Source organism: Hoplias malabaricus, chromosome 15 (genome assembly GCF_029633855.1).
Source record: "Hoplias malabaricus isolate fHopMal1 chromosome 15, fHopMal1.hap1, whole genome shotgun sequence".
Taxonomy (NCBI): domain Eukaryota; kingdom Metazoa; phylum Chordata; class Actinopteri; order Characiformes; family Erythrinidae; genus Hoplias; species Hoplias malabaricus.
Genome location: NC_089814.1, coordinates 19,014,091 through 19,029,839, shown reverse-complemented (window position 1 = coordinate 19,029,839; position 15,749 = coordinate 19,014,091). Strand labels below are relative to the sequence as shown.

The following is a 15,749-nucleotide window of genomic DNA, read 5'->3' as shown; positions in this document are numbered from 1 at the left end:
CTGTTGCACCTTAAATAATATAACTTGCTGCATCTTTTAAGGTGGAGCAATGTGTTTGACTAAGAAGCAGACTGTGGCTTGTTTATATTTGAATTTGAACTTGCCTGTAAGCTTTTATTTAGCAAAATAAGTCAGTGAGATTCACTTATGGAACAGTATCCTCATCTCTTTTCATGCCATACAACATTCTTAGGTCTATCCGTTGTTCAAACACCTCCAGTTGCCATTTCCTCTCACTTGAGTGAGCAAAGGAGAGAGAGAGAGAGAGCACTGGAGCTAGCAATAGAGAGGGAGAGCCTGAACCTCCCCTTCCACCATCCTGTGCCAAAGCAGGAAAGCAGGAACATTCCTTCATTCATTCATTATCTATAATCGCTTATCCAGTTCAGGGTCACGGTGGGTTCAGAGCCTACCTGGAATCATTGGGCTCAAGGCGGGAATACACCCTGGAGGGGGCGCCAGTCCTTCACAGGGCAACACACACACATTCACTCTCTCATTCACCCCAACAGACACATTTGAGTCACCAATCCACCCACCAATGTGTGTTTTTGGACTGTGGGAGGAAACCGGAGCACCCGGAGGAAATCCACGCGGACACAGGGAGAACACACCAACTCCTCACAGACAGTAGACCCGGAGCAAGAATCGAACCCTGGAGCTGCGACACTACCTGCTGCACCACCGCGCCGCCCAAGCAGGAACATATACTGCTGATTGGTTGAAGCAGTGTTTTGGTACTTTGTCCAAGCCACTTTGTTTCCCAAACCATGTCTCCACACAAACACTAGACATATTCTTTGAATTGTCCAAGATGTATTGGATTAAAACCATATACAGAGACATTTTTATTGTACTCAGAAAGCTTGTGAAGCAGGCCTGACGAGCTGTAATTACCCTGTAGTGTGTAGCCTGTAGAGTGGGCCTAAGAGCAGGTTACAGAGCAGGTCACTTGAGTTTTAATTGCAGTTGGGTAGTTTGTAGATGGGCTTAGCAAAATTTATCTCACTAGAATAGCTTGTGGAGCAGGCTAAGCAAGTATAAACGGCTTTCACAGCTCCAGCCCACTCAAAAGTTACAAAATTGAAGAAAAGCCTTGTGTAAATTATTAGGCAAGGTCACATTCCAAGACGTCTTTTGAAACACTTGACATCACCCATGTGTCTAAATTACTCTAAAATAAATATAATTTGATGGCGCACATTATAGTCTCACATAAATTAATTCTGCCCCATTAATAAAATAAATATGTCACACACCTGACAATCCAGTAAAACTGGGGTTTCCTGGTCTTGTTTCTAAAAGTTTTTTTAATTTATATACACAGATCAACTGTAACATTATGACCACCTCCTTGTTTCTACACTCACGGTCAATTCTCCCAACTTCATTGTTCACAGGAGCACTTTGTAGTTCTACAATTACACACTCGAGTCCATCTGTTGCTCTGTATACACCATTTGCCAGCAGTGCTCCTGGAGTGTTTAAAGCCCCCAGTGTCACTTCTGGGCTGAGAATTTTCCACCAACCAAAAATATCCATCCAACAGCATCCTAATGATTAAGGACTAGAGGACAATTAACTCAAATTATGCAGCAACAGATGAGCTACTGTCTCTGACTTTACATCTAAAATGTGGACCAGCAAGGTATGTGTGTCTAACAGACTGGACAGTAACAGAGCAACTACACCTGCTCTCTGTTGGTCATGTGGGTGTCCTGACCATTGAAAAATCAGAAGAAAGGTATGGTCAATGCAACTCAAAGAACAGTGAATGTAGAAACAAAGAGATGGTCAAAATGTCATGGATGATATAAATGTTTTAATCAACCTACTCACAGTCTGTGTATTATTGCCATTATTTTTCAGAGTGAACAATACGACTGTTATGATAGATAGATAGATCAAGTCAGACCTATATTAAATCCACATATGCTTGATTTCATTCATGAAACTCGTCATTAATGTGGACTTGGTTAGTACCATGTTAAGTCTCTAGTCTTCTGGGAAGACTTAATAATATGTTTTTGAGCATGGTTATGGGAATTTCCCTCCAGCCAGCCACAAGAGCAATAGTGAAGTCAGGCATTGATGTTGGGCGATAATACCTGAATGACAGTAAGCATTCACAAAGGTGTACAGTGGGTTTGAGGTCAGAGTTCTGTGCCAGTTCTCCCATCTCAAATCAATTTCCTTGTTGAAACTGCGCTGTTCAATGTGGAATTGCCATTTAATAAAAGAGGCATAAATTTGTCTAGTCATGGTATGCTATCATGGTTATCATTAACACTTGTCTTTACTGGAGCTAAGAGCCCAAACTCAACCCATAAAAAATTTTAAAACTAAAAAACAGTCAGAAAGCAGGCCTCTTCAGTTCCATCCATTACCAGGAAATTATAAACAAACATGGGAAATCAATGTGTCACTTTTGTCTCCTACTGATGACTGTTGACATGTGAACGAGCACAAAATAATGGAAGAAGAAATAATGGATGGTTTACTCTATTGTGTTCATAGTGACACAATAGTAATACTGACCTTTTTTATTCTTCCTCAGAAATGCTCTTCCCTTTTAAAAACAATCAGATCATCACAGCGGCAAGTTCTTCTGATCATTAAAAACACTATATCCTGATTGTTGGTTGTCTGGATTTCATTTTTAGTGTTGTATTTGTCCTAATATAAAGCCACTAAAGTTGTAACCAGCTAATCACACATTTGCTTTCTTTATGCACCACAGAGAATCTTAAGGTGATTTCCACTGTGTATCTCCATTTTGTACTAGTGAAATATGGTGATGATGTGGATTAAGCTTAAATATTCCATCAGTGATGGTTCAGGTGTGGGCCAGCAGGAGCCAGTGCACCTTTGAGACATCAAGCATGCCCCTATTGTTCCCCTAATTGAGGATTGAGTTATCTGATTCTTAGTAACACAGAGAGACAAAGCAGCACCTCAAAGTAAATCACATTTTCTAGTCTGACCATTTTAGCTGGTGGTCTGATATTCCCCTAGTGGACCAGAAAGTACATCTCTGTTGAGTGTGTGTACACACTGATAATAAATGATGTATTAGCCAAATAGCCAATATTTACCAAAGATAATACAGAGTGGTGTGCCAAGAACCTGTAGAGCTTTAGACCCTTTTGAAGAAGTTAACTTGACATTTTTTGGCTCTTTAAACTGCGCAAAATATTTCTTTCAGTCCAAATTCTTATGGCTGCTTGCAAGAAGAGCTTTTCTGCACTAAAGCCACTATGGCCAGTGAGAGACCAAGCAGTTGGTCTGTACTTTTGAAAGTGGTAAAAGGCTTTAAATATTGGATGTGTTTGTTGATCTGTTTACAAGAAATTGAACATGAAACTGAAAAATGAGCAAGGGCTTTGAAAGGTGACAATGTGTGGATGTAGAATATAGGGAAAATATAACTGAAATATAACTTATTCATTCACTTATTCATTCATTACCTGTAACTGCTTTTCCTGTTCAGGGTCATGGTGGGTCCGGAGCCTACCTGGAATCTTTGGACACAAGCGCCAGTCCATCAAAGAGTGAACGAAATAAAATTACATAAATAAAATGTTGAATTATATCAAACTTTTTCCATTTAATGCCTGCAATCAACATAGTGACTGACCCCATTTCAAATGGCCTAGAACCACCACTGATTTACACAAAGGAGGGACAGGTTTCTTTTATAATAAAAGAGGCTTCAGCTCTAGGAAGTGGAAAACGTGCTCTCTGCCCCATGTGTATTGTCTCTGAGGTGAAGAAAGCATCACCATAGACACAAGACCAAGTCTCTATAGAGACAATACAAATACATATTAGTACATGCTTCAATTTTCTTCCATTCAATATATCAGACACAAACTTCTTTAGTGAAGCAAATTTTATTTGAAATGAGACAACAAAATTCAGAAAGTAAATATGACAGACAAATGAAAATCACGTATACAATTATGACCTATCATGCTGCTTATTGTGGGATCAAAATCTTATATCTCCAAACACAGACTATAGGGAAAATATCCTTAACTAACACAAAATATGTTTTTTATATTTATATTTTATAATATATTATTAATAAATAATTTTCATCAGACAGTTTTTCATTAGATGTTAATATAATGTTTAGCTAGTGTTTTCAAATAATATAAAAAAATAAAATCATATAAGGATGTACAGCAGGATACAATGTTTACCTGAGTATCTGTTGGCTTAGGTTGCCACTAGTTCTCTCTCTCTCTCTCTCTCTCTCTCTCTCTCTCCCTTTTTTCTTTCAAGAGAGTCTGCCACCACCTATAGCAAACAGTTTAGTTTTTGAACCTTTGTGTGTGTAAATGACATGTATGAATTCATTATTCACAAAGTATTGCATTTTTTTCTTTTTCTAAATGACAAAGTGAATTGCGTTGGCTGTGACACTACACTCTTGCAGGTATATGAAATATATCCTAAGAGGTACTTATTTCAAAATAGTGGTTAAATGCTTTTGCTAAATTCAAGTATTCATATAAACAGACATTATTTAAAACTAACTACCTCATGGCTAGTACCTTGTTATTAAAATGAAAATGTTTTACATTTTTTTCATAGGCACTTACAGAATCTTTACACATTAAAAACACATTTAAAAACAAAAGGATATACACTGAAACTCAATCCCATACAATGTCCTTTAAAAGGTATAGCAAAAACCAGTATATGAATAAGGAAGGGCTCAGAGGCACACGTCTTTTATTTCTTTCCCTGCATAGATTTTCATAAGCAAATATATGTAAAATGATAGCTCTTCCTTTTGACTTTTGGTGTGTGTCATGGGACTGGGCTTTAGAAGATGACGACGTGTCAAACAATTATTACACACCTAACATCCACAATAGCCAAACTTTCACTTGAACCATGGCTTAAATCATTGCTGTCTAAAATAAAACAAATGTCTCCATACACTACATATAATATCTCCAAAATGTTTTTGGAGCATTTCTATCGGCCCATTTATCATAACCATTTTACACACTTTAAAGAAGAACAACTAGATTTATTTTAAACATGTACAATGTACTATACTTTTGAAAATATGCCAAATATAGCAAAATGTTCTTCAGGCAAAATACCGAAACACATTTCAGCTATATAAGCCAATAGAAAATGACAACTTTTGTGTTACACACTGCAAAATAAAATTTTAATCTAAACCCACACACACCAAACAGCATATACAGCCCAAAGCAAATGTTGACAGCATAACAAAGCCCTTCATCTCGGAGTCTTCTCAGAAGAATCTTCATGTTCTTTGAAATAGTGAACACACTCTCACTTTATGACCTTTTGAAATATATACATCTTTATATCTTAACTTTTCTTTCTGGATGTCTTCAAACATAGTCCTTCTTGTCATAGCCACTGACAGAGCGTGGAGCAGAGTAGCCTGCCTTGTACCTTTTCTCTCGTGGAGGGCATGTGCAGCACAACAGGGCTCCTCCAATGATGAGCAGGGCAGCGGCACCGAAGCCAATGTAGAGCGATGCTCCGAGCTCCCGCTGCTGAGCAACAGGTGTAATCGGATTGTAGAAATCTCGGATGATGGTGTTGCTCGTCCAGGAGACTGGAATGAGCTGCAAAACTCCAGCGATGATGAACATAATGCCTGAGACAATCATAACCTTGGCCTTGGAACCCTCATCCTCAATGCAGTTGGTGCACTTGGCACCCATGATTGAGATAATTAAAGCCAAAAAAGCCAGGATGATGGCGATGACACACATGGCCCGAGCAGCCTGCAGATCTGTAGAGAGAGCCAGCATGGAGTCGTAAATCTTACATTGCATCTGTCCAGTGCTCTGTACCACACAGGTCATCCAGATGCCTTCCCAGATGATCTGGGCTGTGACTATGTTGGCTCCAACAAAAGCAGAGACCTTCCACATAGGCAGAGCACAGGTGATGATAGCAATGATCCATCCTACCACACCCAGGGCAATGCCCCCAATCTCCATTCCCATCGACATGTTGAGCTCTCCTTAAGACCTTGAGAATACAAGGAAAAAATAAAAAGTTTGGTAAGCTTAAACAAACACTTGAAAATTTCTGTGCTAAATTTTTTTAACAAACCTTTTTTGTAACAAGTATCCTTCTTCGTTTTTCTACTGTTTTCATTAACAGGTTGCTCTCTCCACTCTAGGTGTAACTAGAGTGATGTGATGATACTGCTGTGGAAACAAGCTCCCTTTATATTCCCCAGGCAGCAGCAGGCGAAGGAGGTGGAGATGAGATGACATCATGAAATGGAGGGGCTGGAGACTGCACTTTCCTACATGAAACACCTGCCTACTCTGCTGACACAGTGAGGAAAAACTGCACAAACCACTCTTTTCAGATAATGACAGACTGACTCAGCTGGTATTTGGGAAGGAAATATTCACTCTGTATAAAAAAAGGCCATCCCCAAATGCTGTGCCTGAATTAAGGATGTGAATCTATGAGCAGTTCAGATGTGCAGCCCTAGCACTTGTGTGAGCAAGGCCTGAATGACTCATCATTTTTATATATTAAAAGAAATATATTTTTAAACGGCAGATAAAGTATCTATGTCATCAACAATGTTGTTTTGATTAATTTTAAATGGGGAAATATAATCGGATAATGTAGACTTGTGCATGTGATATGAACCAGAAGTAACTAAATGCCATTATATATTTATATGACATTATAAAACATATATATATATATATTACTCTCCTTTAAAAATATATAAAAAAATAAATATCCTATTAATGTATTTTTAATTTACAAATATATGAAAAAAATATTAAACTACCAACTGAATCTTTGTCATCGATGATGTAGTCGCCAGGTATTAACTATGTCTAACTACAGGTCTAACTGACAGTGTCTGAGAACATTTGGTGGAACTATGGTTTTGAGATACACGTGTTGTTGAATGATGGTTCGGACTATGCAAGTTATCTACCTCGACAGACAGTTTTGGGAAATATTTGCATCACCACTGCATCGTTCACAGTGTGTACGCTTTTCGGAAATCCACTCCAGATATAATTACTTTAAGCCAGTACAAATTAAAATTATATCTATATACAGATGTTTGTTTCAAAATATCATACAACATATATAGGCGTACATTAATGAGAAACCACATTCAAAACTTTTGTCTATAAGCATAAAAATATTAAAATTTACAGTGCATTGTCTATTTATTCAAATAATATTTTATTTGATTGATGACAATTTTGTTTTTTGTTTTTTTGATATTTTATATTAGCTTGTCCTCATGATAAATAAAAATATAAATAAATAAAAGCAAAAACAAGCTTAAAATAAACAAAAATTCAATGAGATTACTTATACTTGATCAACTTCTTTGTCCTGTTAGTGTAATGATGTCACTATGAATTATAAAAAAGGGCATTCCGCATATTTTTTTGGTATTGATTTATGTAAATGTGACATGACAAAAACATGAGATGGTTGTAAAATACTATTTTTATGTATAAAAAAAATAGAAAGTTATTATTAATGTTGTTTATATTCTAATAGTTTTTAAACATACCAAACTATGAAATATGTAGGCTAAATTTGGCTTAGGACAGTCTAGGATTTTTAAGTTTCAAAGGTGGTTTTAATAAAGAAAAAACATCTGATAATAATGGCATCCATTTTCAGGACGGCTCACAGAATTCATTCATTTTGAGTGTTTCTGGCATTTTTAATTATACACGTTTTACTAACAGTAAATATCCAGAAGAGGAACTATGTTTCAACACATATACAGCTACGCACCCTCAATACTGAAGCCTGAAGGCAGAAAAAGTGGACATGCTTGTCTTCTAAGCAATAAACCTATAAAAGTGTGAGTCAATTTCCCAAAAGATTATTCAAGTCAATCATGTTACTTATCAGAAACATAACAAATATTGCCAGACTTGTTTAGCCCTAGTGAGAGTAAAAAATATAAAAATTCTAAAAACTTAAGTAGTTTGCTTAATTATGATGACATCAGACACAAAGCTCTTACACAACCTTTGATATATCAGAAAAACAGGATCAAAAGAAGCACTACTTAAGGTGAGCTGTTTAGTCATTTCCATTGAAAAAGAAATATAGTCAACCACAAATGGAAACCAGTGAACTGTATGTAGTTGTTACTTAAATAACTACAGAAATAAAACATTTTGTAACTTGTAAATTTCAAAAATAGTAACACTATAACAGGATAAGTATTAATGATCTGTATTTTTCAGGAAAATTTCACACAAAAGTGCTGCTGAATTTTGTACATGGTATAATGTACAGTAAAAATGAGGAGTTCAGAGGATTTACATAACAGTGAACTACCTATGGTTCTGTAGCATAACCCAGAGCCAGCTCCAGGATCACCTAAACAAACAGAAATGGAAAACCAGCCCACACTTAAGACCCCACACCTAGACACACACAAACACACACACACACACACACACACATATCAAACAGGTGTCAGGTTGTGATTTTTTTTTTTTTGGGGGGGGGGGGGATTATATTATTATTATTATTATTACTACTACTACTGCTAATAATAATAATTATATTAATAATTGTACTGTTAGTGCATGCTAATATTCATTCATTCATTATCTGTATCATTTGTAACCGCTTATCCAGTTCAGGGTTGTGGTGCGTCCGGTGCCTACCCAGAATCATTGAGTGCAAGGCAGGAACACACCCTGGAGGGGGCGGCAGTCCTTCACAGGGCGAAACACACACACACACACACACACACACACATTCACTCACACACACACCTACAGACACTTCAGAGTCGCCAGTCCAACTACCAACGTGCATTTTTGGACTGTGGGAGGAAACCCATGTGGAGACGGGGAAAACATTGCCATTCTCATTGCTTTTTAGATTACTTCAATGTTTCAACACTGTATAGGTCTTTTCATGACGAATGGACCAATACAAAACCTCCAGAATTACTTGGAATAAATCCTTTTTACATGGACTTCTATTGAAAGTTAAGTCTCCTATAAAGTTACAATTTTGGTGATATATATTTTTCTTTCCACAGCGAGGATATTTGTCTCAATAAGAAGGATTTGTGCAATTCTATTATTCACTAAATGTCAGTAACTGAAATGATTTTATGTTGGTTGGCATGTACATAAAAGAGGCATCCTAGTCATGTGTTTTCTTGAATGGTGTACACAGACCCCAAGGTATTACTTGTAAAACACAAAAGGATTTGAGCATTAGATCACATATCAGTATCTCAAAATCTGTCTGAAAGGTATTGACAGGAATTTGTTTTTGACATGTCAGTTTTAAATACCAAAGTAAATGTTACTTATGTAAACAAGGCATTTTTATCTAAGTTTATCTAAGTTTAAAAGTGAATTACAGATTTGTCAGGGTTTACTCTGAGATAATTTATGACTTGTAATTAGATACCCCCAAAACTATCACTCATTCTACTCTCTTTGAAGTTGAAAAACAAATAACTGACACAAATGATATTTTATAAGAAAAATGAATTGTATAATTATGCAAAAAAATATTAAAATCATTGTCAGTTTATGAATATTAATATGGATCATATATGGATCAATACAGTGAGTAAATTTGTTTTGATTTGCAGATTGCTATAATATACAGATAATGTAATCAAATGTATATGCTCTATGAAATTTGTCAACATCATTTTACACATGAATAAATAATAAATTTAAAAACTGATAACAGAAGACTCGTGTTCTTTCGCGTGTGGTCACAATGGTACAAATAGCAGATAAAAAAAATACACAAATATGACATTTGTCATTTTTCAGTGTGTTCAAGTGTAACATGAAAATTAAGAGCTAACATTTAAGAGTTCAAAAAATATCGATCTAAGTTTACTGACCCACTCATCTGCAAATTCATACCAAGGAATCTAAAGCAAATGTGTCTTTTTGAATACGGATTTTTTACATTTTAACAATAGTAGTAGCAATTACTGATCTGATTATCACATATAAAAATAAAAGTATTTAGAATAGGAATAAATATTCACTTTAGAGTGTCCTTCAGAATTTGGGCCTTGTGGTTTAAAAGAGCAAATGTAAAAGCCATGCTCCAGGAAACACATTCCTATCCTGAATAACATGAGCTCACATTGCTTCAGTTTCCTTCCCCAAGGCAGCAGACAAAACATAACCAGAATAGTGCTATACAGTGGTTGTAATTTCATTATAGTTTCAAACATAGTCCCTCCTGGTGTAGGAACTGGGGGCCATTGAACGATTCGGTGAGTATACCATACGACTTGGTTGGTTGTACTTGATTTGATTTTCTTTTGGTGGACAGCTGCAGCACAAAATGGAGCCACCGACCAGTAGCATGGCAGCAGCAGCCCAGCCCAGATACAGTGAGGCTCCTATCTCCATCTTCTGGGACTCAGGCACGATCGGACTGTAGAACTCCACCACAATGGTATTGGCTGACCAGGAGACAGGAATAAGCTGCATGATCGAGGCAATTATGAAGGTGACGCCTGCACCAATCATCACACGGGCTTTTGTGCCCTCATCCTCGATGCAGTTGGTGCACTTGGCACCCACTATAGCGATCAGAAGTGCCAAAACACTCAGGACAATAGCCACCACAGTCAAAGCTCGAGCAGCCTGTAGGTCCTGAGGAAGTGCTAGAAGAGAATCGTAGAACTTGCACTGCATTTGTCCAGTACTCTGGACCACACAGTTCATCCAGATGCCTTCCCAATAGACCTGAGCTGTGATGATGCTGGTTCCTATGAATGCAGTGACCCTCCACATGGGCAGAGCACAGCACACGATGGCAAGAAGCCATCCAAGAACTGAGAGCGCTATTCCAAGTATCTCAAGACCTATGGCAGACATAGCTTTCCTGTTTCCTTGCAATAGTTTGAGCAGGAGTCACCTTTCCCTTAAAAGTGTGCTGGAAAAACCTTTTCTCGCCCTTCAAGAAGTCACACCAGCAGTCTGGAAGCCTTGACTGTTCTTGCAGTGTATTGTAGTATGTTTGACGACGTCCACTGAATTGTAATATGGTGTCTTCTGGCTTAGTGGAGCTACCCTCTGTAAATTTTATAATGTTGGGAGAAATTAAAGTTGACCTACCTATGATATGACATCAGAAGATAAGCTGCAACTGTGGCATTGGCTGGCCCTCCTCATAAATACTGCGGTGATCATTCAATCACCTGTTTGCACATAGTACACTTTCAACATGTCTTGTTTACTGAAACCAAGGATAATGAATTACCAAGACTGGGCTTGTTACTTGATGTTAATGTTTAGCTAGCTGAAGGAAAGGGGTGGTGGTAGAAGAAGGACATGATATGAGAAATGAATGACAGAGATCCAGACAGTGAATAAACACTGACCTTCCCTGTTTAAATGCATGTGCTTATAAGATTAAAAATAAAAATAAAAAATAAAAAAAAATCACACAAACCATATGTATACAATAGATTCTTGTCATATAGAATAGAATAGAATAGAATAGAAATGAATAGCTTTTTATTGTTGCTGAGAAAACAATTTTCAAGAACAGTGTTAAAACAGTGAAATGCAGTTTTAGCATCCTTTCTCAGGCAGCAGTTAATAGATCAAATCTATACATGTGCAAAACAACACAAAGATTATTCAGAAGTATTAACACTAGAAAATATTTACAGGCTTTATTTAAAAGTGCTGTGTGCGATTGCTTGTCCGTTTGGATGGGTGGTTGTTATACAAAACTCTTTCACAATTACAAGAACTTAGTCATTGTAATCTACTAATGTTGACCAAGAGAACGTTTTATAATAGACCAATAAATTTAAAAGCAAATTGTATTATTTTCTTTGAAGAGAAACATTGGACAATAGTCATACGGCTTTTCTAGTTTGTTTATGTCAGTAAAGTCATTTCAAATAACTTATCTGATCATAGAATAGCACTCCTTTTTGATGCTGGGAATAACCATGTACTGACATTTTTCCATTTAATTTTATTATTGTAAGTATCATATTTCATTATAAACACAATTTGAAACTGCCATAGATTATATTTTGGATACATTCAAATTCAGTTTTTAGCTCTTCACAACAATTCATGGGGAAATGTGTAATATTATGAAAGTTACCCAATTTGAATGGCTCATAACTGAAATTTTCCTTATTTTATTATATTTATTTACTTATGTGATTTTGAGGTTTTATAATGTTTTTCTGAGTATATCAACCATTTGTAATCCAACCTCTTTTTATCTCTTAGAATAATTGTCTGCCCTGTATTATGTCCCTTTGTGTATGGGCTGTCTAGGCTGAAACATTCCTTATAAGTTTAGTCTGAATGGTTCAGGCCAAACTGTGGAATAAGAATAGGAAAACCACCTGATGTTCTCTGGACTGAAGGAGCAAAAGGAGAAGGTAAACTACCAATTAATCATAACCAACTACTAAACTTCCATCTGTCTAAAGTAGAGATTGTAGCTTACAGCAGTAAAGCATTTAAGCGTGTACTAGGTGAATTTGGAATAACAGTAGTCTGATGGATGATTTGTGTTTTACACACAACACAACACAGTCACTTCCTGTTATTCTGAATATGGATCATAAGGACTCTCCTTATGTATTCAGTAAACAGAGAAGTTGATTTTAGCTACTATACACCTATTAAATATGTGTAAAGTCTGATAACATTCAGGCTCTCTGTGTTGTAAATGTGTTTTAATTGCCTGGAAACTGATACAATTGTAACAGTAATCAAAAAGTTTGTTTGCATTGTTCATCAAGCACATGTCTTTTTAACAATATAACTATAAATTACAGAGCATTCAAAGAAGCTTATGGCAGGTCCAAAACAATAGGGGGATGGAGAGTGTTAGTGTTTCAGTTATGTTCCACTTTACTTGGAAAAAAACAGCTCAAGCACCATCATTGAACCCAGCTTTAAAACTCTAGAAAACCGTTAAAAAATCCAAAAGAACAAAAGTAAATGACAGGATTTGATCTAAAACCTTACACCACACAAAAGAGGATAATACACTAGCCAACCTGTAGATTTTGTACAGGGTGCGTGTTTACCACCAGTGGTCAGGTGGAAAATGGTTAGGCGTTGTCTAGTGACATCAGATGAACCTGTGATAGCGTACTTCCCTGTATGAGACTATACTCTGTCCCTTCAGTTTCTGCCTCGTTGTTTGTGACCACACTCAGTAGTCAGACGAGTTTCTGTTTGGACTGCAGCACGGTCTCATATGTCTCTACTGCGCATTCTCCGTGTCCCTTTTTCACTGGATGCAAACAGACAGCATTTAGACTGTACACTTTACACGGAGCTGGAGTACACAACACCTCCCTGAGGGTGTGTGCGTGCGTGCGTGCAATAAAGGCAACAGTATACAAAATTTTTAGGCATTCCTCGTCAAATGATAAATAAATAAATAAACAAATAAACAAATAAATAAATAAATAAGAGGAACGTTTAATTTGGTTCCTGAGGGTTTCACGTGTTCCACAAAGGATGGTTCAGCAATGTTACACGACCGGAAACTCAACAAATTTTTGGTACGCGTCCTGTGAATCCAGCAGTACCTAACGGAAGGAAAACCATTTGGTTTTAATCGGTAATGATCTAATTATCTTTTTCGTTATCATGTCCCCCAAAAACATTAAACTACACAAAAAAACACTTGCAGAAAACTGACACGAGAGTGTATCCGTGTCTGACCAGTCTGGAGTTAAATAAAGCTGCTCTCCGGTGTAACAGCTCTGGGTTTCGCGAATTGCCTCCTTGAAGATTTCGTACAAGACTGAGACTGCGTCCTGTCGACACAAGTTGGCGCTCAAGCACAAAAAGTGGACTTTCAGTGGCTTATTTTACTCTATCGTTAGTAATGTTTTAGCGCTTCTACAAATCATTACTGTGGCAAGAAATATGAGTCTATAAAAGGGAATTACTGGCTGATGGTGTGAAAATTTGAGGCTGCGCACAAAACCAATTACTACTGTTTTACACTTTTAGATGGAACTTTGCTGTTGGGACACAGTCAAATTTATTTCCTGTGCCTCTCTCTGGACCTCTTTTAAAATGTATTTTGCCTTACAGTGATATTGATATCAGAATAATAACTGTGAAGATTTCTTGATTCAATATTGCAAAATAAATATTTTTTCCCCTTAAGAGTTATATATATATTTATATATGTTCTATATAAATATTTCTTATGAATTATAATTACTTTACATTACATTACATAACATTAAATACATTTTAATTATAGTAAATCATAGTAATAACATTTATAATGATGTATTTTGACATAGCATTATTTCAAGCTAAGTAAAGATATAAAGATACTATAAATCTTTATGATAATTTTTGTTGGGATATTTGTAGCCTATATTTGGGACAGAGATGCTGATTATTTTCTCTTTTTCTCTTTTACCTAATGGTTTTCTTTAGGAATCTTGGCTGTTGGTGTTTTGCAAGTATTCAGACAATGTATGTAAATTGATTTAATTAAAGGAATGGATCAAGGTTCATATTTCCAGGGTTTTTTGTTTGTTTGTTTGTTTTGTTATTGTTTACTTTATTTATATTTAAATTAAATAAGCTTATATATTACTGATGGACCAGATCTAATAAGAAACAACAGAAAATGACATCCCATCAGCCGTATAAGACTAAAAAACTTTATAGAAAGGCATTCCTTGTGGTTTCACCTTGAAAATGTCCTTTTTCAGTCACATTTGTGGACAGACCTGCTGACAAAACTCACAAAAGGTAGCAGAGAAATTACAAAGACTTTAATGATGAACAATTATCTCTTTTTTAATTACAACACAATATCATAAGCAGAAAATCAGAAGGCCATCCTCTGGGTTGGTCCTGGACTGGGTCTGTAAACTAGTCAGAGCCTATTAGAACATCTCATTAAAACCAGACTTTTAACTATATGTCCTTTTTTGTCAGTCATCATCGTTGTAGACATTTAATAGGTCGGTAAAGCTGGCAAACAGGAGATATTTTTCAGAAATCAAGTATTAAGCACAATATATGATGACAGACGAGGAATATACATGAGGAAATTTTGTCTTTCATTGTAGTGTAACACTATTGTAACTGTAACAGTGAATTGAGACAATTACAGTGCAATGAGAGTGATCTTGTTTTCATGCAAACACAAGTTCATACATGTAACCTGTTCCTGCTGCTTTATGTAGGAAAAATTACTACAGTATTACACAGTTATATTATTTGCGAACGAACATTCCTAAGTGTTTGAGCTTGTTTTGGTTTGGCACTGTCAGTTTAATACACAGATCTACACCTGCTCCTCAATAGAGTCCTGAAAATGTGAATACATTTGTATATTCGCAGCAAGATTTCAGCAACATTTTGTATTTGTAAAGTTCCTCAGTTAATGAAACAAATAACTCACTTGTTCTGCATAACCTTTGATTTGGTTTATTTAATGTGAATAAAACACAACTACCTTCGATTTGAAATGTATATTAATTTAGTACCTGTCATAAGTTTATGTCACTCCAATAGATTTTAGGTGACACAAACATTTACTACATGATTACACAGACATAGCTCCCATTTAATAAGAAACAGACCCCAAAAATAACGTCACTGATTAATTACATTTCCAATAAAAGAATAATTATGTAAATTGCATTTTTAGTTAAATCATTATATTTCAATGATTAACAGATAGTAAAAAAAAAGAAA

The 15,749-nt window shown here is 36.1% G+C and overlaps 1 protein-coding gene across 3 annotated transcripts; it reads right to left on the bottom strand.

The window, feature by feature from the left end:
• Window positions 1–3,884: 3,884 nt before the first annotated feature.
• LOC136668683 (claudin-3-like) lies at window positions 3,885–15,113 on the bottom strand. Of its 3 annotated transcripts, none has more exons than XM_066646352.1 (2): window positions 10,419–10,901; window positions 3,885–6,020 (listed from the first exon to the last, which is right to left on the bottom strand). In XM_066646352.1, the coding sequence occupies exons 1-2, from the start codon at window positions 10,899–10,901 to the stop codon at window positions 5,382–5,384; spliced, it is 1,122 nt and encodes a 373-aa protein (XP_066502449.1). In that variant the 3' UTR covers window positions 3,885–5,381. The 3 variants fall into 3 exon arrangements, with proteins under 3 accessions (XP_066502449.1, XP_066502451.1, XP_066502450.1); XM_066646354.1 differs by lacking the exon at window positions 10,419–10,901 and adding an exon at window positions 6,118–6,223 and having other exon boundaries at window positions 3,885–6,033; XM_066646353.1 differs by lacking the exon at window positions 3,885–6,020 and adding an exon at window positions 15,092–15,113 and having other exon boundaries at window positions 10,242–10,888.
• Window positions 15,114–15,749: the final 636 nt, after the last annotated feature.

Coding starts and splice junctions, on each gene's coding strand:
- LOC136668683 (XM_066646352.1), bottom strand. CDS start 10,901: ATGTCTGCCATAGGTCTTGAGATACTTGGAATAGCGCTCTCAGTTCTT. Junction 6,021..10,418: donor CCCAGAAGATGGAGATAGGA/GCCTCACTGTAT, acceptor TCTTAAGGAGAG/CTCAACATGTCGATGGGAAT.